The sequence below is a fragment of the Sinohyriopsis cumingii genome, chromosome 6 (assembly GCF_028554795.1).
Source record: "Sinohyriopsis cumingii isolate HCF-2022 chromosome 6, ASM2855479v2, whole genome shotgun sequence".
Classification (NCBI taxonomy): domain Eukaryota; kingdom Metazoa; phylum Mollusca; class Bivalvia; order Unionida; family Unionidae; genus Sinohyriopsis; species Sinohyriopsis cumingii.
Window position 1 is genome coordinate 39,771,744 of NC_142966.1, and position 24,095 is coordinate 39,795,838.

At 33.2% G+C, this 24,095-nt stretch overlaps 1 protein-coding gene across 1 annotated transcript in view; it reads left to right on the forward strand.

Moving 5' to 3' along the window:
• The window catches only part of LOC149796754 (ureidoglycolate lyase-like), a 95,607-nt gene that overhangs the window by 59,756 nt on the left and 11,756 nt on the right, over positions 1 to 24,095 (forward strand). Inside the window, exons 6-9 of the mRNA XM_089960270.1 lie at positions 2,184 to 2,294; positions 10,079 to 10,138; positions 18,055 to 18,211; positions 22,142 to 22,340. Coding sequence (XP_089816396.1) covers positions 2,184 to 2,294; positions 10,079 to 10,138; positions 18,055 to 18,211; positions 22,142 to 22,340 — 527 coding nt within the window. The remainder of the gene's footprint in view (positions 1 to 2,183; positions 2,295 to 10,078; positions 10,139 to 18,054; positions 18,212 to 22,141; positions 22,341 to 24,095) is intronic.

A 24,095-nucleotide genomic window follows, 5' to 3' on the forward strand; every position in this document is an offset into this window, starting at 1 on the left:
TTATAATCATGAAAATGTATAGCTTGATGTATTATCAATGTAAGGCTGGTTAAGTAGGGTTATTGTGTGTTATAATCATAAAAATGTATAGCTTGATGTATTATCAATGTAAGGCTGGTTAAGTAGGGTTATTGTGTGTTATAACTGTAAAATGTATAGCTTGGTGTATTATCAATGTAAGGCTGGTTAAGTAGGGTTATTGTGTGTTATAATCATGAAATGTATAGCTTGGTGTATTATCAATGTAAGGCTGGTTAAGTAGGGTTATTGTGTGTTACAATCATAAAATGTATAGCTTGGTGTATTATCAATGTAAGGCTGGTTAAGTAGGGTTATTGTGTGTTATAATCATGAAAATGTATAGCTTGATGTAGTGTCAATGTAAGGCTGGTTAAGTAGGGTTATTGTGTGTTATAATCATAAAAATGTATAGCTTGATGTATTATCAATGTAAGGCTGGTTAAGTAGGGCTATTGTGTGTTATAATCATGAAAATGTATAGCTTGATGTATTATCAATGTAAGGCTGGTTAAGTAGGGTTATTGTGTGTTACAATCATAAAATGTATAGCTTGGTGTATTATCAATGTAAGGCTGGTTAAGTAGGGTTATTGTGTGTTATAATCATGAAAATGTATAGCTTGATGTAGTATCAATGTAAGGCTGGTTAAGTAGGGTTATTGTGTGTTATAATCATAAAAATGTATAGCTTGATGTATTATCAATGTAAGGCTGGTTAAGTAGGGTTATTGTGTGTTACAATCATAAAATGTATAGCTTGGTGTATTATCAATGTAAGGCTGTTTAAGTAGGGTTATTGTGTGTTATAATCATGAAAATGTATAGCTTGATGTATTATCAATGTAAGGCTGGTTAAGTAGGGTTATTGTGTGTTACAATCATAAAATGTATAGCTTGATGTATTATCAATGTAAGGCTGGTTAAGTAGGGTTATTGTGTGTTATAATCATGAAAATGTATAGCTTGGTGTATTATCAATGTAAGGCTGGTTAAGTAGGGTTATTGTGTGTTATAATCATAAAAATGTATAGCTTGATGTATTATCAATGTAAGGCTGGTTAAGTAGGGTTATTGTGTGTTACAATCATAAAAATGTATAGCTTGATGTATTATCAATGTAAGGCTGGTTAAGTAGGGTTATTGTGTCTTATAATCATAAAATGTATAGCTTGGTGTATTATCAATGTAAGGCTGGTTAAGTAGGGTTATTGTGTGTTATAATCATGAAAATGTATAGCTTGATGTATTATCAATGTAAGGCTGGTTAAGTAGGGTTATTGTGTGTTATAATCATGAAAATGTATAGCTTGATGTATTATCAATGTAAGGCTGGTTAAGTAGGGTTATTGTGTGTTATAATCATAAAAATGTTTAGCTTGATGTATTATCAATGTAAGGCTGGTTAAGTAGGGTTATTGTGTGTTATAATCATGAAAATGTATAGCTTGATGTATTATCAATGTAAGGCTGGTTAAGTAGGATTATTGTGTGTTATAATCATGAAAATGTATAGCTTGGTGTATTATCAATGTAAGGCTGGTTAAGTAGGGTTATTGTGTGTTATAATCATGAAAATGTATAGCTTGATGTATTATCAATGTAAGGCTGGTTAAGTAGGGTTATTGTGTGTTATAATCATGAAAATGTATAGCTTGATGTATTATCAATGTAAGGCTGGTTAAGTAGGGTTATTGTGTGTTATAATCATGAAAATGTATAGCTTGATGTATTATCAATGTAAGGCTGGTTAAGTAGGGTTATTGTGTGTTATAATCATGAAAATGTATAGCTTGATGTATTATCAATGTAAGGCTGGTTAAGTAGGGTTATTGTGTGTTATAATCATGAAAATGTATAGCTTGATGTATTATCAATGTAAGGCTGGTTAAGTAGGGTTATTGTGTGTTACAATCATAAAATTGTACAGCTTGATGTATTATCAATGTAAGGCTGGTTAAGTAGGGTTATTGTGTGTTGCAGTTGTAAAATGTATAGCTTGATGTATTATCAATGTAAGGCTGGTTAATAGGGTTATTGTTTGTTATGTTCATAAAGATATAGCTTGATGTGTATCCAGCACAATGATTGAGAAGCTTCATTTTTATCCAGCACAATTGTTTTATATATAATAGTAACAGAGGGCTTATTTTATTATAATTTCAGGTGAATGGTAAAGAAGTGCATGGTCCACTGTTTGATTTTGGTTTGCTGATGTTCCATAATGCAAAAACACTACTTGATATTGAAAGTGGACCATTTTTCTATCTTTCAAAGGTTTGTTTTATCTTAAGTGTCCTGCAGAAATATTAATATAGAATTTTGATGAAATTTAAAAAAATAGTATATTGCAGTCAAAGATTTCAAGATGGTAACGATTTGAATGCTGTGTTTGATGTGTTTCATATTTAAGTATGGTAGTGTAAAGATAGATGATCACAGTCCAATGGGAAATTTTAGCCACATTGAATAGATCTTATTTACAGATAGGCAATGTAATACATTGATGAAACCATTCTGAAAGAATTTGTCACACACTAATCACTTTTGTAAACATCTATTTCAATGGATAGACTTTTAGATTACAATGCAACTAGAATCTACTTAATTGTTGCTGTGTGAAATCATGATGATTCTGGTCACTGCCAGCTCTGAATCGAAAGTAATGCAGTCAAAACTGGTTCATATGTAATGCTCAAGCATATTCACTTTCCAGAGTTTTCTGTGTCTGATTTGTGGTAATAATGTTTTTTTGTTCCCAGGTAAAATTTCTTGTATTCTTTCTTTTATATTTCTGTCAACTGATTGCTGATTGAAAAGATGTATAATTAACAATTGACTCCATCTGTTAATAACTGACTCCATCCTAATACCAGAAGCGTCAACTCTGGTAAGCTCAGTTTTCCTCTAGTGGAGGCTACAGTGTACATTATATATTTATTTGCATAATGCATGTCTTAGAAAACTGTAATTTTACATTTTTTGTAATCTAGTTCACAATCAACTTTAACATACCCATCTGGTGAAAATAAGTGAAAGTAGAATTTATACCTGTAATATACTATAATAATTCCAATTTTTATAAATGAAACAGATTTTCCACAATACGACTGGCTGTAAATGGTCACGTGATAATGATCTGGAAGTTTTTACACCTCGGTAAATTCTGGGACTACTATCGGTTTTTATACTCTTTGCAGTATAAATAAACATTGCAGACATGTCATTGTGAAATGATTGTTTCATCTTTTAAAAAATTTTGTATTCAGCAAATAAATATAAATTATACCCTTTTTATACTTTTTCAAATATTCTTTGATTGAAATGCATAGTTTACAATTTGGTGTTCATCTGCTATATAGTCACGCAAAATGGCCGATTATGGTGATTTTTCACTGCAATTTTCTGTGGAGTGTTTTCACCAATTAGATGACAAGGAGTTAAAAGAAATAATAGCAGTGATTGAAGCAGATGAAAATGGATTTCACTATAATGTGACAGATGTTACCAACGCTGAAAATGAAACAGAACAACAGAGATTGATAAATTCCCTCACACAGCACCTCATGATCTCAGTCACCCTAGCCATACACAACAACAACAATAATAGTGTATGAACTGGGCCAGTCAATTTTGAGGCCGCAGAGGGATATAAACCAAGATTAGAGAAATTATCTGAGGAGGACTTAAAAGCTATTGAAATAAATCAATACTCAGAAGCTGCTAAGCAAAGCACAAAATGGGATATTGGCGTTTTCAGTGGTATTTTTTTACTTTTTTATTTTAATTTTGTTTGTTTTATTTAAAAGAAGGTGAAACATGTGTGGATGTTGTTGGTTTGGTGAATATGACCACTTACACAAAAATAAAAACAAATATTTATGAGACCATTTTTCAAAGACTGAATAAAGTTTGTAAATGGTAAAACTACCATCTCCACCAATGTGACTTAACGCCATTGAAAAATGTATATAACAATCCATAAATGTGCTGACACCACAGGTAGCCATTGCCTATGATGTAAAGTATGAAGCTGCCAAATAAACATAACTGTGACAGTAGTTACATTTCATTTGACATTAGATCACTGAACGGGTCTTCACATGTATTACTGCTGTTGAAAATGATATAAAATGTTATTTCTGTATACAATTTATTTAATTGTTACCTTTATGTTAGCAAGGGATAGCATCATCTTGTTCATATTTCCATGTTGTTCATTGATAATATCCATTATAATTTAAGGTTTATTTGGAAATTTAACCTAGCACACTAGTTTTTCCGTATCAGCTGTTATCATGTAATGTCATGGTCATCTGATGTAGCAGATGGGACTGACTAAAATTGAACAAGAATGTTGTAAATGAACTAAATGTGTTGAAACCATCAGTAGCCATTGCCTAAGATGTAAAGTATGAAGTTTCTGAATAAACGTTACTGTGACAGTAGTCAATATGTCCATGTGATTCTGTACAGGTTATGTATTATGGAGCAATGTGAAGCAGCAAATGAAAGGAAAGTATGTCCTACTTAAAATGGAATGCATTGTTGAGAGAATAAGTTGATTTGATGAAGAAAGGATGAAATTGGAATTATAAGGATCAAATGATCATGGTTGGGTATTTATCGATGTGTAAATTTGACCTAATCACTCACAAAGTTAACATAAAGTCCTTCGGACATTATTTACTTTGTGAATGATTAGGTAAAATTTACACATCGATAAATACCCAACCATGTTCATTTAATCCTATAGTAATTTTTACCTGTAATATACTATAGTAATTTTTACCTGTAATATACTATAGTAATTTATATCTTTAATATACTATAGTAATTTATACCTGCAACATACTATAGTAATTTTTACCTGTAATATACTATAGTAATTTGTATCTTTAATATACTATAGTAATTTATACCTGTAAAAAACATACTATAGTAATTTTTACCTGTAATATACTATAGTAATTTATATCTTTAATATACTATGGTATTCACCTGCTCCCTCATACCAATTTAAAAAAAGAAAATGCACAAAACTTAGTAATTTCATTAATCTATTTATAACCTGATTGACTTCAGTGGGTCCATAACACTGTCATGTTATTTGCATTTCAAACCAAATGGTAATTTCTACACTAACATGACATCTATGTTTGCATTGGTGACTATTTTTGCAGGTCATATCAGGCATTGCATGCTTCAGTAAGTAACAGTTGATGATACTACCAGTGGCTGTTGATCCTGAGTGGCTAGTTACATCTGGCTCTCACTGTTAAGTCCTTTCTGGTGGATCAGGAGCCAAGCAGATGTGCTCATCCCCCAGCTGTGAAGGCACATGGCAAGAGTTGTGTGGACAGGGCAGGGGATTAGCTCAGGTGTGGTAGGAACTGATTTCAATCTGCTGCATTCAGACCTGTCTCCAAACATCTCCACACTGTTGTACCTCTGAATTGAGACAGGCTTGGATGAAAGAGTGAGGGCAATTTTGTGTTATTTTCCCTCACTTAAATCCAACTCATGCACAAGTAATGACACTACTCCACTCCCACTGCCAGTCCTTCAATTCTATGGCAATGGACAAGTGGCACAGCAAGAGTTGTAGATACACTGGGAACTGTATCTACAGACCTGCACATAGGTGGCTTAGGGCACTGGGTCATTTTTCACTGGACCAAAACAGCAGTGGAACTTGGGAGCCTCCTTGGAGATTGAGCAGCACTTTTTAGAATCACACTGCTCACGTCTGTAGCATGAGAGGTTAGAAAATGTGCTGTAAGCAATGCCTGGTTGACTTTAGCCTGGTCAGCAATACTGTAGATGACAAGAATTCCATTGTAGTATTCAAAAACCTAGCAATAAGACAAAAGAGACACAACTCATCATTGGTGCCTGGAATGTCCATGCACTAATGGACAGTATTATAGCAGGTAGACCACAGTTCTAGTTGGTACAGAACTGGCCAGACTCAGCATCTAAATAGCAGTCCTGAGGAAGAACAGCTTGCCAAAGTAGGAACTGGCTATACCTTCTGGAGTTACCCAAGTAAAGAAGAATGATGTGGAGCTGGTGTTGGATTTGCCATCAAATCACAGCTAGTTAACAACCGCACAAACCTCCCAATGAGCGTAAATGACAGACTAATGCAAATGAGACTCCCACTGTTAGGAAAAAGACATGCAACCATCATTAGCAAAATATGTACCCACCATGGCAACCCAGATGAGGTCAAGGACAAATTGCATGAAGAGCTGAAGTCTCTTATTGCAGAAGTACCAAAGGCAGACAAGCTGATCATTCTTGGTACAGAATACCAGACATGGCCAGGTGTCACTGGAAAAAATGCTATTGCCAGATGTAACAACAGTGGACTCTGCCTACTGAGTCTTCTGCCTGTTAAAACACAACAAGACATCATAGATGCATCCATGCTTCAAAAACTAGCATTTTATTGACTACATCATCATCATCAGAAGAGACAGGCATGATATCTGAATTACAAAGACAATATGCTGGACTGACCGCAGATTCATAATCTCCAAGCTCAATATCTGGATTTAGCCTAGCAGATGACCACAAGGCCAAAGCCTAGCAGATGACCACAAGGCCAACAAGTGCCTAAAAAGCTTATTGTTGCCAAATTGAAACTTGAAAGTTTGAAAGAGGCATTTGTTGAAGAACTGTGCATCAACTGGATACAATCTATGTAAAGTCTAAACATGTTGAGGAAAACTGTGTATCCTTCAAAGACTCTGTGTACTCAACTGCATCCAAAACCCACAGTCCCACTACACGTAAACATCAATATTGCCTTGATGAGAAGGATGCTGACACACAAGACTTCTGAATGAGAAACATCAGCTATCAAAGGCCTGCTTAGAAGACATTCTTATGATCTACAAAGGCAGCCTTCAAAAACATCAAGAGGATTCTACAATGCAAAACAAGGTAGTTGTAAGATTCATAGCTGAACAATAAGGCTGATGAGATTCTGTCCTATGCAGAAAGGAATGACATGAAATCTTCCATGCTTATTTGAAGACAATCTATGGGCCAGAGTCATCAGGAACTTCTCCAATACTGAGTGCTGACATCACCACACTGCTCACTGACAATGAAAAGATACTACAATGATGGGAAGAACACTTCAACAGTATGCTCAATCAGCAGTCATCTATTAGCAAGGAGCAGTTGATTGAAAGCTGTGAGTCACCTGATTTCAATTAGATTGTATATTGAAAGCTGAGTGTCACCTGATTTCAGTTAGATTGTATACTGTAAGCTGAGAATCACCTAATTTCAACTTGATTATATATTGGAGGATGTTATGGAGGATGTTATTGGAAGATGTTATAGAGACCCATCACCTAATTTCAACTTGATTATATATTGGAGGATGTTATGGAGGATGTTATTGGAAGATGTTATAGAGACCCATCATCTAATTTCAACTTGATTATATATTGGAGGATGTTATAGAGACCCAAGATTGCAAAAGAAAAAAATGTTCATCATGCCAAATATTTAGTGAAGTAAAAAGTTTTAGAAGGAAATTAAAATTCATATTGGATATGAAAATGAAGAAGTCATTAAAATGTTGACTAATATTTTGAACATTCCACTCCTGATAAGCCTCCATTATGACTAGCTTTGTACAGTTTATTGTATGTCAGATGCTTTATAATCTGATGTATCTTTGTATTTGTATGCTTCCATCTGTACATCCATCTGTCAGTATGCCTCCATCTGTCTCTGTACATCCATCTGTCAGAATACCTCCATCTGTCTCTGTACATCCATCTGTCAGTATGCCTCCATCTGTCTCTCTCTCTGTACATCAAGCTGTCTGTACATCCATCTGTCAGTATACCTCCATCTGTCTCAGTACATCCATCTGTCAGTATGCCTCAGTCTGCAGCATATATCTCTGTACATCCATCTGTCAGTATGCCTCCATCTGCAGCATATATCTCTGTACATCCATCTGTCTCTGTACATCAAGCTGTCTGTACATCCATCTGTCAGTATACCTCCATCTGTCTCAGTACATCCATCTGTCAGCATGCCTCCATCTGCAGCATATATCTCTGTACATCCATCTGTCAGTATGCCTCCATCTGCAGCATATATCTCTGTACATCCATCAGTCAGTATGCCTTCATCTGTCTCTGTACATCCATCGGTCAGTACATTCATCTGTCTCTGTACATCCATCTGTCAGTATGCCTCCATCTGTCTCTGTACATCCATCTGTCAGTATGCCTCCATCTGCAGCATATATCTCTGTACATCCATCTATCAGTATGCCTTCATCTGTCTCTGTACATCCATCTGTCAGTACATTCATCTGTCTCTGTACATCCATCTGTCAGTATGCCTCCATATCTCTTTGTACATCCATCTGTCAGTATGCCTTCATCTCTCTCTGTACATCCATCTGTCAGTGTATCCATCCAGCACAACTTAGGCAGGTTTTGCATTTATTTCAGTTTTTGGCACTATTTTGGGGAATTTGTTTTCTGGGAAAATATTCATATCTAGACTGTACTTTGAAATTAACTATTGGAATCAATGAACATGCAAGTAAACAAGTCTGTTAAATCAAAAGAGGCCCATTGTTTTCTTTATTACATCAAACTAGGTCTATTTTCTGTTACATCAAAAAAGGCCTATTGTTTTGTGTTACATTAAACAAGGCCAGTTGTTTTCTCTGCTACATCAAACAATGCCTGTTGTTTTCTCTGATACATCAAACAGCCTATTGTTTTCTCTGTTTTATCAAACTTTTCTGTTACATCAAACAAGGCATATTGTTTTGTGTTACTTGATGTTTTATCTTCTACATCAAACAAGGCCTTTTGTTTTCTGTGATACATCAAACAAATCCTATTGTTTTCTATGTTACATCAAACAAAGCCTATTGTTTTCTCTGTTACATCAAATAAGGCTTATTTTCTGTTACATCAAAACAAGGCTTGTTGTTTTCTGCTACATTAAAGCAAGGCATGTTATTTTATGTTGCATCAAAACAAGGCCTGTTATTTTCTGTTACATCAAACAAGACCTATTGTTTTCTGTTACATCAAACAAGGCCTATTGTTTTCTGTTACATCAAAGATAGCCTATTGTTTTCTGTTACATCAAACAAGGCCTATTGTTTTCTATTACATCAAAGATAGCCTATTTTTTCCTTGTTATGTCAAAAAGGCCTGTTTTCTCTGCTTTTTCAAAACATTGTCAGGAACTGCTGTAGCTCAGTTTATAGAATGTTATACATTAAATCCAGAGGTCGTGGGTTCGATACCTAGTTGGGACAGCCCAGGTCAGCTGCCTCAATGTCTTTAGGAAGGGGTCTTTGCTGCCATTTCTTTGGCACAACGTATATAGCTAGTAATGTCCTGTTAAGAACTAGCACACATTTACATATAAAAGTCAATGTGTTATTTGGAAGTTGGAACTCATTCTTGCCTGCAGTAAAAGACAGCATTAACCTTAAAATATCTGATAGTTATTACCTATATCTTTTAATATTAAAAAGATAAAAGACAGTAAAATTCAAGACAGCAGGAGAAATCTAGAAAATCCGTTTACCGGTAAATGCATTCATCCAATGAATAGAAGAATAATGTCAATTTAATATTTTTACCAGTTTGTAACATTTTTGCATCCACTATGTAATTTCTAGATGATGAGAAATCCACACCCTTCACATGTTACTGATCCTGGCCCTGGGGGTCATACTTACCCCACCCCAGGATTTAGTTCTAGTGTCATAACATTGTAACTGTTGAGACCCCCATGTAATAGTTGTATAAGCACTTACTGGACATGAAAAGATTAACTTAGATTTGTAACTAAAATTGACCACAGGATTTATTCTTACCCCCTGTAACTAGACAGAGAATCACAGATGTTTGGGGTGGGGATGGGGTGCAGGGAAGTGGTTTTTACAAACACAAGTTCATTGATATTTTGTTTTTCATTTTAGTTAGAAGGCAGATTAGAGGCCAGATTGTGGGACAGAACACAAGTTTGTTGATATTTTCTTTTCATTTTAGTTAGAAGGCAGATTAGAGGCCAGACTGTGGGACAGAATTTTCACTTGGTGTGAGAAAGAGGTAAAAGCACTTATATCAATTGGTTCTTATTCTAAATACATGTATGAAGAGCACAGACCCAGATCTCTTAAATAAATTATTGTCCAATCAGGGTCTACATTGTTCACTTGGCATGATGTACTACAAACCAGGGGCTACTTACAGTTGGTATCATATTGTAATTTCCAACAAAAATCACAAATTTCCTGTCTAATGAATGCAATAATACTGTTCATGTTATGAGCAGTTCTGTATATTCTAAAGGTTTATATGAGCATTTTTTAAATTAAGTACTCTTATTTGAGCTGTTCTGTATCATTATATGAGCAGTTCTGTATATTCTATATAATTGTATGAGCATTTCTGTATATTTAGAAATATTATGTAAGCAGTTCTATATATTAAGTATGATTATATGAGTAGTTCTGTATATTTAGTAGCATGGTGTGAACAGTTCTGTATATTATGTAGTATGGTGTGAACAGTTCTGTATATTCTGTAGTTTGGTGTGAACAGTTCTGTATATTCTGTAGTATGGTGTGAACAGTTCTGTATATTCTGTAGTATGGTGTGAACAGTTCTATATATTCTGTAGTATGGTGTGAACAGTTCTGTATATTCTGTAGTATGGTGTGAACAGTTCTGTATATTCTGTAGTATGGTGTGAACAGTTCTGTATATTCTGTAGTTTGGTGTGAACAGTTCTGTATATTCAGTAGTATGGTGTGAACAGTTCTGTATATTCTGTAGTTTGGTGTGAACAGTTCTGTATATTCTGTAGTATGGTGTGAACAGTTCTGTATATTCTGTAGTATGGTGTGAACAGTTCTGTATATTCTGTAGTATGGTGTGAACAGTTCTGTATATTCACTAGAATGGTGTGAACAGTTGTGTCTATTCAATAGTATGGTGTGAACAATTCTGTTTATTCAGTAGTATGGTGTGAACAGTTCTGTATATTCAGTAGTACGAGGTGAACAGTTCTGTATAACATGTAGGATTATATGAGTAGTTCTGCATAACATGGAGGATTATATGAGTAGTTCTGCATAACATGTAGGATTATATGAGTAGTTCTGTATAACATGTTGGATTATATGAATAGTTCTGTATAACATGTAGGATTATATGAGTAGTTCTGTATAACATGTAGGATTATATGAGTAGCTCTGCATAACATGTAGGATTATATGAGTAGTTCTGCCTAACATGTAGGATTATATGAGTAGTTCTGCATAACATATAGGATTATATGAGTAGTTCGGCATAACATGTAGGATTATATGAGTATTTCTGCATAACATGTAGGATTATATGAGTAGTTCTGCATAACATGGAGGATTATATGTGTAGTTCTGTATAACATGTAGGATTATGTGAGTAGTTCTGCATAACATGTAGGATTATGTGAATAGTTCTGTATAACGTAGGATTATATGAGTAGTTCTGTATAACATGTAGGATTATATGAGTATTTCTGCATAACATTTAGGATTATATGAATAGTTCTGTATAACATGTAGGATTATATGAGTAGCTCTGTATAACATGTAGGATTATATCTGTATAACATGTAGGATTATATGAGTATTTCTGCATAACATGTAGGATTATATGAGTAGTTCTGCATAACATGTAGGATTATATGAGTAGTTCTGCATAACATGTAGGATTATATGAGTAGTTCTGTATAACATGTTGGATTATATGAATAGTTTTGTATAACATGTAGGATTTTATGAGTAGTTCTGCATAACATGTAGGATTATATGAGTAGTTCTGCATAACATGTAGGATTATATCCGTATAACATGTAGGATTATATGAGTAGTTCTGTATAACATGTAGGATTTTATGAGTAGTTCTGCATAACATGTAGGATTATATGAGTAGTTCTGTATAACATGTTGGATTATATGAATAGTTCTGTATAACATGTAGGATTATATGAGTAGTTCTGCATAACATGTAGGATTATATGAGTAGTTCTGTATAACATGTTGGATTATATGAATAGTTCTGTATAACATGTAGGATTATATGAGTAGTTCTGCATAACATGTAGGATTATATGTGTAGTTCTGTATAACATGTAGGATTATATGAGTAGTTCTGCATAACATGTTGGATTATATGAACAGTTCTGCATAACATGTAGGATTATATGAGTAGTTCTCTGCAGAACATATAGGATTATATGAGTAGTTCTGCATAACATGTAGGATTATATGAGTATTTCTGCATAACATGTAGGATTATATGAGTATTTCTGCATAACATGTAGGATTATATGAGTAGTTCTGCATAACATGTAGGATTATATGAGTAGTTCTGCATAACATGTAGGATTATATGTGTAGTTCTGTATAACATGTAGAATTATGTGAGTAGTTCTGCATAACATGTAGGATTATGTGAATAGTTCTGTATAACGTAGAATTATATGAGTAGTTCTGTATAACATGTAGGATTATATGAGTATTTCTGCATAACATGTAGGATTATATGAGTAGTTCTGCATAACATGTAGGATTATATGAGTAGTTCTGCATAACATGTAGGATTATATCCGTATAACATGTAGGATTATATGAGTAGTTCTGCATAACATGTAGGATTATATGTGTAGTTCTGTATAACATGTAGGATTATATGAGTAGTTCTGCATAACATGTAGGATTATATGTGTAGTTCTGTATAACATGTAGGATTATATGAGTAGTTCTGCATAACATGTTGGATTATATGAACAGTTCTGCATAACATGTAGGATTATATGAGTAGTTCTCTGCATGACATATAGGATTATATGAGTGGTTCTGCATAACATATAGGATTATATGAGTAGTTCTGCATAACATGTAGGATTATATGAGTATTTCTGCATAACATGTAGGATTATATGAGGAGTTCTGCATAACATGTAGGATTATATGTGTAGTTCTGTATAACGTAGGATTATATGAGTAGTTCTGTATAACATGTAGGATTATATGAGTATTTCTGCATAACATGTAGGGTTATATGAGTAGTTCTGCATAACATGTAGGATTATATGAGTAGTTCTGCATAACATGTAGGATTATAACCGTATAACATGTAGGATTATATGAGTAGTTCTGTATAACATGTAGGATTTTATGAGTAGTTCTGCATAACATGTAGGATTTTATGAGTAGTTCTGTATAAAATGTTGGATTATATGAATAGTTCTGTATAACATGTAGGATTATATGAGTAGTTCTGCATAACATGTAGGATTATATGTGTAGTTCTGTATAACATGTAGGATTATATGAGTAGTTCTGCATAACATGTTGGATTATATGAACAGTTCTGCATAACATGTAGGATTATATGAGTAGTTCTCTGCATAACATATAGGATTATATGAGTGGTTCTGCATAACATGTAGGATTATATGAGTAGTTCTGCATAACATGTAGGATTATATGAGTATTTCTGCATAGCATGTAGGATTATATGAGTAGTTCTGTATAACATGTTGGATTATATGAACAGTTCTGCATAACATGTAGGATTATATGAGTAGTTCTTTGCATAACATATAGGATTATATGAGTAGTTCTGCATAACATATAGGATTATATGAGTAGTTCTGCATAACATGTAGGATTATATGAGTAGTTCTGCATAACATGTAGGATTATATGTGTAGTTCTGGATAACATGTAGGATTATGTGAGTAGTTCTGCATAACATGTAGGATTATGTGAATAGTTCTGTATAACATAGGATTATATGAGTAGTTCTGTATAACATGTAGGATTATATGAGTATTTCTGCATAACATGTAGGATTATATGAATAGTTCTGTATAACATGTAGGATTATATGAGTAGCTCTGTATAACATGTAGGATTATATCTGTATAACATGTAGGATTATATGAGTATTTCTGCATAACATGTAGGATTATATGAGTAGTTCTGCATAATATGTAGGATTATATGAGTATTTCTGCATAACATGTAGGATTATATCTGTATAACATGTAGGATTATATGAGTATTTCTGCATAACATGTAGGATTATATGAGTAGTTCTGCATAACATGTAGGATTATATGAGTAGTTCTGTATAACATGTTGGATTATATGAATAGTTCTGTATAACATGAAGGATTTTATGAGTAGTTCTGCATAACATGTAGGATTATATGAGTAGTTCTGCATAACATGTAGGATTATATCCGTATAACATGTAGGATTATATGAGTAGTTCTGTATAACATGTAGGATTTTATGAGTAGTTCTGCATAACATGTAGGATTATATGAGTAGTTCTGTATAACATGTTGGATTATATGAATAGTTCTGTATAACATGTAGGATTATATGAGTAGTTCTGCATAACATGTAGGATTATATGAGTAGTTCTGCATAACATGTAGGATTATATGAGTAGTTCTGTATAACATGTTGGATTATATGAATAGTTCTGTATAACATGTAGGATTATATGAGTAGTTCTGCATAACATGTAGGATTATATGTGTAGTTCTGTATAACATGTAGGATTATATGAGTAGTTCTGCATAACATGTTGGATTATATGAACAGTTCTGCATAACATGTAGGATTATATGAGTAGTTCTCTGCAGAACATATAGGATTATATGAGTAGTTCTGCATAACATATTGGATTATATGAGTAGTTCTGCATAACATGTAGGATTATATGAGTATTTCTGCATAACATGTAGGATTATATGAGTAGTTCTGCATAACATGTAGGATTATATGTGTAGTTCTGTATAACATGTAGAATTATGTGAGTAGTTCTGCATAACATGTAGGATTATGTGAATAGTTCTGTATAACGTAGAATTATATGAGTAGTTCTGTATAACATGTAGGATTATATGAGTATTTCTGCATAACATGTAGGATTATATGAGTAGTTCTGCATAACATGTAGGATTATATGAGTAGTTCTGCATAACATGTAGGATTATATCCGTATAACATGTAGGATTATATGAGTAGTTCTGTATAACATGTAGGATTATATGAGTAGTTCTGCATAACATGTAGGATTATATGAGTAGTTCTGTATAACATGTAGGATTTTATGAGTAGTTCTGCATAACATGTAGGATTATATGAGTAGTTCTGTATAACATGTTGGAGTATATGAATAGTTCTGTATAACATGTAGGATTATATGAGTAGTTCTGCATAACATGTAGGATTATATGTGTAGTTCTGTATAACATGTAGGATTATATGAGTAGTTCTGCATAACATGTTGGATTATATGAACAGTTCTGCATAACATGTAGGATTATATGAGTAGTTCTCTGCATGACATATAGGATTATATGAGTGGTTCTGCATAACATATAGGATTATATGAGTAGTTCTGCATAACATGTAGGATTATATGAGTATTTCTGCATAACATGTAGGATTATATGAGGAGTTCTGCATAACATGTAGGATTATATGTGTAGTTCTGTATAACGTAGGATTATATGAGTAGTTCTGTATAACATGTAGGATTATATGAGTATTTCTGCATAACATGTAGGGTTATATGAGTAGTTCTGCATAACATGTAGGATTATATGAGTAGTTCTGCATAACATGTAGGATTATAACCGTATAACATGTAGGATTATATGAGTAGTTCTGTATAACATGTAGGATTTTATGAGTAGTTCTGCATAACATGTAGGATTTTATGAGTAGTTCTGTATAAAATGTTGGATTATATGAATAGTTCTGTATAACATGTAGGATTATATGAGTAGTTCTGCATAACATGTAGGATTATATGTGTAGTTCTGTATAACATGTAGGATTATATGAGTAGTTCTGCATAACATGTTGGATTATATGAACAGTTCTGCATAACATGTAGGATTATATGAGTAGTTCTCTGCATAACATATAGGATTATATGAGTGGTTCTGCATAACATATAGGATTATATGAGTAGTTCTGCATAACATGTAGGATTATATGAGTATTTCTGCATAGCATGTAGGATTATATGAGTAGTTCTGTATAACATGTTGGATTATATGAACAGTTCTGCATAACATGTAGGATTATATGAGTAGTTCTTTGCATAACATATAGGATTATATGAGTAGTTCTGCATAACATATAGGATTATATGAGTAGTTCTGCATAACATGTAGGATTATATGAGTAGTTCTGCATAACATGTAGGATTATATGTGTAGTTCTGGATAACATGTAGGATTATGTGAGTAGTTCTGCATAACATGTAGGATTATGTGAATAGTTCTGTATAACATAGGATTATATGAGTAGTTCTGTATAACATGTAGGATTATATGAGTATTTCTGCATAACATGTAGGATTATATGAATAGTTCTGTATAACATGTAGGATTATATGAGTAGCTCTGTATAACATGTAGGATTATATCTGTATAACATGTAGGATTATATGAGTATTTCTGCATAACATGTAGGATTATATGAGTAGTTCTGCATAATATGTAGGATTATATGAGTATTTCTGCATAACATGTAGGATTATATCTGTATAACATGTAGGATTATATGAGTATTTCTGCATAACATGTAGGATTATATGAGTAGTTCTGCATAACATGTAGGATTATATGAGTAGTTCTCTGCATAACATATAGGATTATATGAGTAGTTCTGTATAACATGTAGGATTTTATGAGTATTTCTGCATAACATGTAGGATTATATGAGTAGTTCTGCATAACATGTAGGATTATATGAGAGCCCATTACTAGACAATGCAGATTACATGAAACTAATATACTTCATAGTGAAAGGAAAGGAAATTTTTGCACCTTGAACTTTTATCAATTGCCCATTTAAATGTCCTTTATTTCTATTCCCATTTTCATTGAAATATGACCTATTTCCATTCTTTTCATTCATCAAAGAAGCTTTGTTAAAATATGAGTTCCTTATTTGTTTGTGTTTTTGTTTAACCCTTTACCTCATGCAAGCGCCTTTGGACACCTCTACTCCATTTGCATAGAAGCACCTTTTGACATCTCTACTCCATTTGCATGGAAGCGCCTTTTGACGTCTGCTGTAAACATCAGCCATTTTAAGCCGGTTTTCATAGCGCCACCTTCGGGGAAAACCCCTTATTAAATACTACATTCATTTCTGCGAATGACAGTTACGTAAGATCATGTGGTCACTGTTTATGCTCTGGTCGATATCTGCTATTTAAAGTAACTGGTTCATAATCTCCCCTCTCTAAAAGGGAGGTCACGGATTTCATTCAGTACTTACGAAGTTTTCATCATTAGAATCACAACTACGAAAGATTCAATAACTTAGGTAAAGGCTCTGATATTGATGTAGGCAGCAATTAGCTTTTATAAATTATCAAATTCAGATGACTTAGTGATGTAGATGCAGACAAAAAATTTGTAAATTTCGTGTATGAAAAATGGCAGCTACGGTTGGTCACACTATCTCACTGACTTGACAGTGAATGAGTTCTCTCAAGATTTTAAAGCACATACAAAATTCTTCCGTGAAAAATAATTACACAGCTATAACAATCGGACTTTACTCTTAAATTTCTCCACAAATAATAGATGTGTACCAAAAATGTAAAAAGGTTAAAATTGTTGTTAAACGTAACATACACTACATTGCTTAACAGTTCACAGGCAGGCCTATGCATATGGAGTTGAATAGGTAACAGGTGCTCTGTTTATAGCGTGCTGCACTTTGTAACTATGCTCTATGAGGTCAAGGGTTAAATTGATGAAATAGATCACTGATGTGTTTGCTGTTGAGTATATATGCAACAGTTTTATTTCATTTGATAAAAAAAATTGTATGCAGTATATCCATTTTTTAGAATCAAAATATTTTTAATTTTGTTTAAATAAATATGCAAGCTTTTATATATCAAGAATATGCTTTTTATTCTAGCTTTCTCTGCCATACGGCTGTACAAAAGCATGTGTTTTGATTGAGAATGTGCTAGCCTCATTTGAGATGGAAGAAATATTGTTTGAGCTTCGTCACCACACAATGGGGCTTAACTGTGGAATCTGGGACTACTGTGCTTCCTTAATCAACAAGTTTGGTGGGCTATCTCTCTATCTCCATCTTTCTGTCTATCTATGTATCTTATTCGCAAATATTTATAATAATAATATTTAATAATAATAATAATAATAATAATAATAAAGACTTTATTTAGATAAGGTAACTCAATTAGTTACAGAACTAATCTACCTTGAGGCCTTCTATCTGTGATGTATAACATATACAGTATATACAACATGATATGAAGAATCTGACTTGACACTAAATAATTCAGTGATTTTAAAAATCATAGTATCAAGCCTGGAACATATGCACAGGCATCTGTGAACACATAAACATAAATAAAATATAAAATATCATCCAACATTGAAGAATTCAACTGTGAAAATGATGCGAAAACCACAGAAAAGCAGTCGGTATTTGTTTTACTAGAACTATTCAATTGTCGAAAGATTTCATCATAGTATCAAGCCTGGAACATATGCACAGGCATCTGTGAACACATAAACATAAATAAAATATAAAATATCATCCAACATTGAAGAATTCAACTGTGAAAATGATGCAAAAACCACAGAAAAGCAGTCGGTATTTGTTTTACTAGAACTATTCAATTGTCGAAAGATTTCATCCATTTGAGACACTGATTATGAAAAGAAGAATTGCTATGAGCCAAACTTATGTCACTGGGAATGTTGTTCCATACCAGTGGACCGGTATATTGAAAACTTTTTTGAACAATTCCTTCTTTGGCTTTGGTATAATGTAACTTTTACTTCTTATGGACCTTAAATTTGGAGTACTATCAGCATCTCTTTGGTGAAAGATATTGCTTAGATAGACAGGAATGGTTTTTCTGGATACTGTATACATCAATTCAGCCTTGCTAAGAAATTTACTTTCATGTTTTGTTATAATCTTTATATTATTCATTGCATCCTGGAAATTGTCTATACATTGATCAAGAATTAAATGGCAAGCCCTCTTTTGGAATCTTAAGTGTTCTTATGTTTGAATTAGAGGTATTACCCCAAATTACATTAAATTAGTCCAGATATGGCTGAATATAACTTTTATAAAAGTCATGTGCTGAAAATGGCGTTAAACCCCACAACAGCAACAATAACAACTTTTATAGAAGATGACCCTGTACCAAAAAGGAATGTATGTTTTGATTTTCCTCAGTAGCCAAAGATAACAATTAACCTATTTTGAAACATGTTATGTGAATAGACCAAGTAAGATTGTTATTTATGAATACACCAAGAACTTTTTAAATCACTGTTATTGACACATCATATTTGATTTTGTACAAGCAGTTTGGACACCTGTAAAATATTTCATTGTGTGACATATGAAACATAAATATGTGTAATTAATCTGCCAATTTTTTTGAAAATTTCACCACATACATAAAAGTTCTTTCTTTGTCAGTTACTGTATTTTCTTATGATCTGCCATGAATGTAGAAGATGCATATGTTCTCAAATTCCTATATGTGTATGATTGTGTTGGCCAATGTAGAACATGAATTCTATTGTGCTAATGTGGGATAAGTTGGAAGATAACCCATTGTATGGCATAAGAATAAGAAGATAACTCATTTTATGGCATAACAAATAGAAGATAAACCATTATATGACAGAACAGTTAGAAACTAAACCAATTATATGGCATACCAATAAGAAGATAACTCATTTTGTGGCATAACAATTAGAAGATAACCCGTTATATGACATAACAGTAACAAGATAACCCATTGTATGACATAACAGTAACAAGATAACCCATTGTATGACATAACAGTAACAAGATAACCAATTATATGGCATAACAATAAGAAGATAACCAATTATATATCATAACAGTTAGAAGATAAACCATTATATGGCATAGAAATAAAAAGATAACCCATTATATGACATAACAGTAACAAGATAACCCATTGTATGACATAACAGTAACAAGATGACCAGTTATATGGCATAACAATTAGAAGATAACCCATGAGATGGCATAACAATTAGAAGATAACCCATGAGATGGCATAACAATTAGAAGATAACCCATGAGATGGCTTAACAATTAGAAGATAACTCATGATATGGCATAACAATAAAAAGATAACCAATATATTGCATAACATTATCTTGATTATTAACAGATAAACTTGATAATACGTTTATGTTTCTATTTTAATTGTGTTCATTTATGGATATACATCAGGTTTACTCACTGTTATGAAAAATTTAATTATTTCTACATTTTATTGTTCTGTTATATAGGTGTTTAAGGTATTGTGATAAAGGTTGACTGTTGCCATAGTAATTTAATAAGTAATCATTGGGATCTAAGGTGCTTTTCTGTATTACATTTTTCATTCATCTGTGACAATTCTATTTTTAGCTCCAGAAGAGCTTATGGATGGCCTGTTGTCCATTGTCTGACATCTGTACACTTTTTTGCACAAGTTTGTTATTGCTGCTTCTTGATATAAAACATACACATTCATCCAAAGGATTAATCAGTCCTAAATAAAATATGTTGCTGCTCAGACATCAATATGCAACAGCTGCCATCTTGAAAATCTTGTTATAGCTACCCCTCCTGAATGGAAGGATGTATCAACATTGGGCTTACACTCATTGATTTCATAAGATGTCCAGTTGGTCCTAATTGAAAATGTTGAAAATAGTACTGATGTTCAGTATGGCTACCATAGCAGCCAGCTTGAAAATCTTGTTATAACTACTTCTCATGAATGGAAATTTATATCAACATGGGATTCTCACTGGAATTAGTATGATGTCTAGTTGGTCCTAATTAAAAATGGTGCCATCCAGACATCCAATATGGCAACCACAGTGGAAACCTTGAAAATACTTGTATTACTACTCCACCTGTGTGGATGATCATATCAACTCCATGTTTTCACAGAAAGGCTTCTTACAGTGTCTAGTTGGTCCTAAGTGAAAAATGGTGCCAGTTTGACACCAACATGGCCACTGGTAGCCATCCTGAAAATTTTGTTTTGCTACTACTCCAACATGGAATGTCATCTTGGCATGGCAATTTTACCAGAAGACTAAGTATGATATCTAATTAGTTTTGAAGGAAAATTATGTTGATCTGACCTCAAAAATAGCTGCCTTCCTGAAAATCTTGTAAATCCTCCTAAACGGAAAGTCAGGTGACATTGGGTTTTCAGCAGAAGACTTCTTGATATTGCCTTGTCAGTCTTGAATGAAAATGACACTCTTGCATGCCACTCTTGAATGAAAATGACACTCTTGCATGTCAAATCTTTTCATTATCAACAGCAGCTGCTGGATTCATCATCTTGTGAAACTGAATGGAGATTGTAATATTTATATATGTCTAATGAATGTCTCTCAATCATGGTCACAGTACCCAAACTTTTTATTTACTCTCTCTCAGTCATGGTCACAGTACCCAAACATTTTATTTACTCTCTCTCTCAGTCATGGTCACAGAACTCAGACTTTTTATTTACTCTCTCTCAGTCATGGTCACAGTACCCAAACTTTTTATTTACTCTCTCTCAGTCATGGTCACAGTACCCAAACTTTTTATTTACTCTCTTTCAGTCATGGTCACAGTACCCAAACTTTTTATTTACTCTCTCTCAATCATGGTCACAGTACCCAAACTTTTTATTTACTCTCTCTCAGTGGATGTGGCACTTAAATCTGTTTATCTACTGTTGTGGCAATCCATTGGACAGCAAGGAAAACTACAGGATTTCATATTTCCTACTAAAGTTGATATGGAATCCTTTTATTTTTGTAATGGTAAAAGCTTGATGGGCATGTGCAAAACAAATTTGAAATTATTAGCTTATGAATTCATAGATATGCTGGTTTTGGTTGCACTGGATCAATTTTCCCTAAGTGTTTTACACACATCGAAGAATCCAATGCACCAATTGTTTTTATTTTCTATACAGGTCACAGACCAGAATTTGTTCTTCCTGATCGTAACAAGTATGTATCCATGGAAAGAGATTTCCTAAAGAGCTACATGAACCTGGTGATAAAAACATGCCACAAGCGCAGTTGCCATGCAACAGGAGGTATGGCTGCCTTATTGCTGCCCCCATCTGAGAATCACCCACAGTATGATCCTGTGATGCAGAAAGTCATCAGGTACTTTGGTAAAAGAATGATTTAAAAAACATTCTAAATGTTAAGAGAAGATTATTAATCAGTACTAATTTAGATTTAGCTAATTACTTGTTTAGCATTGATGGAATGAGTTTTTTGACTCAGACTACCTAGATAAATCAATTTAATCTTGTAAATATGTATCAATGCCTGGGAATAATGACATAAAGTAGATCATAGGCAAAAGCCAAATCTTCATAGTATTATTGTTAGAGCCTCCATAGACAGAATTCACAAATAATAGAATAAGGTACTTGAAAGGGCAAAATAAAGGAATCAATAAATAGTATTGTTGGTAAAATCATTTCAGTATTTCTTAGAAGTGCAGATTATCTTTTACATACAAGTCTTTACAAAAACGCAAAATCTACAAGTTACCTATTATGGTTCAGTAAATAATGTAGAATTGTGGGAAAAAATTGCACCTAGCCAAAAAGGTCTACTAATGAGCAACAGATTCAAACAAAGTATGTGTCAAGCAAGCAGACATTATAAATTAGTTAGAACAAAACACAAATTGCTTTGTACAAATATAATGTATTTGAAACAATACAAAAGCTGCAAAGGAACTTATAAGATCTGAAGACTTAGAAATGTAAATGGTGACAAAAATAAAGAAATTCCTATGTTTGTAGACACAGTGTATAATTAATTTAAAACCTTAGGAAGTTGACTATTCTGATATTTCCATTGATTTTCTGCTGGGCCAAATTTTGAGAATGCATCAATAAATGAGAAGGAAACTGAAGATAAAACAATAAAATCATAAAAAATAATAATGTGCATGAGTATGACAGCTATCAGGATATGACAGATTTGGCCACCTGCTATTTTCATACCACTCAGTGTGAGAAATAATATATATATATATATATATATATATATATATATATATATATATATATATGTGTGTGTGTGTGTGTGTGTGTGTGTGTATGTGTGTGTGTGTGACTGTTTGTGTGAGTGTGTGTGTACTGTTGATTCATCAGTTGATTGAAATGTTATGCTATTGAGTAGACAAGCTATGTGCACATCGTTGACTGGTTGGTTGGTCGAAGAAATGCACGATTAAATTGAGGGTGATGTTTTAATCAGATTTAAACCAAACTTTGTTGATGGCTTACAGTTAAGGTAAGGAAGAAATTGGCATGGAAGACTATTAAACAAAGGTTATTAGGTGTGGTTCACTGTACTATTGTTATAACTTAACCCTATACTTCATGAAAGCACTTAAATTTTGATGCCTCTACTCCATTCTCTTGGAAGCACTTGTGGACACCTGTAACTATTTGCATGCCGGTATGTTTGGATGCCTCTGCACCATCTGCATGGAAGCTTGTTTGGCTGCCTATTGTAAACATCAGCCATTTTGAGCTGGTTTTCTTACTGACAGTATTGTGCTATTTAAAGTAACAAATTATCCACTTTCCTAAATGGAGGCCAGTGGATTTTGTTTATTACTAATTTCTTTAGTTTGGATCATTATGAATATGAAATCTTGTCAGATTTTGGTTCTGGTGTCAATGTAGGCAACACTAAGTTTTGATAAGTATGAATATGAAATCTTGTCAGATCTTGGCTCTGTTGTCAATGTAGGCAACACTAAGTTTTGATAATTATGAATATGAAATCTTGTCAGATCTTGGCTCTGTTGTCGATGTAGGCAACACTAAGTTTTGATGATTATGAATATGAAATCTTGTCAGATCTTGGCTCTGTTGTCAATGTTGGCAACAC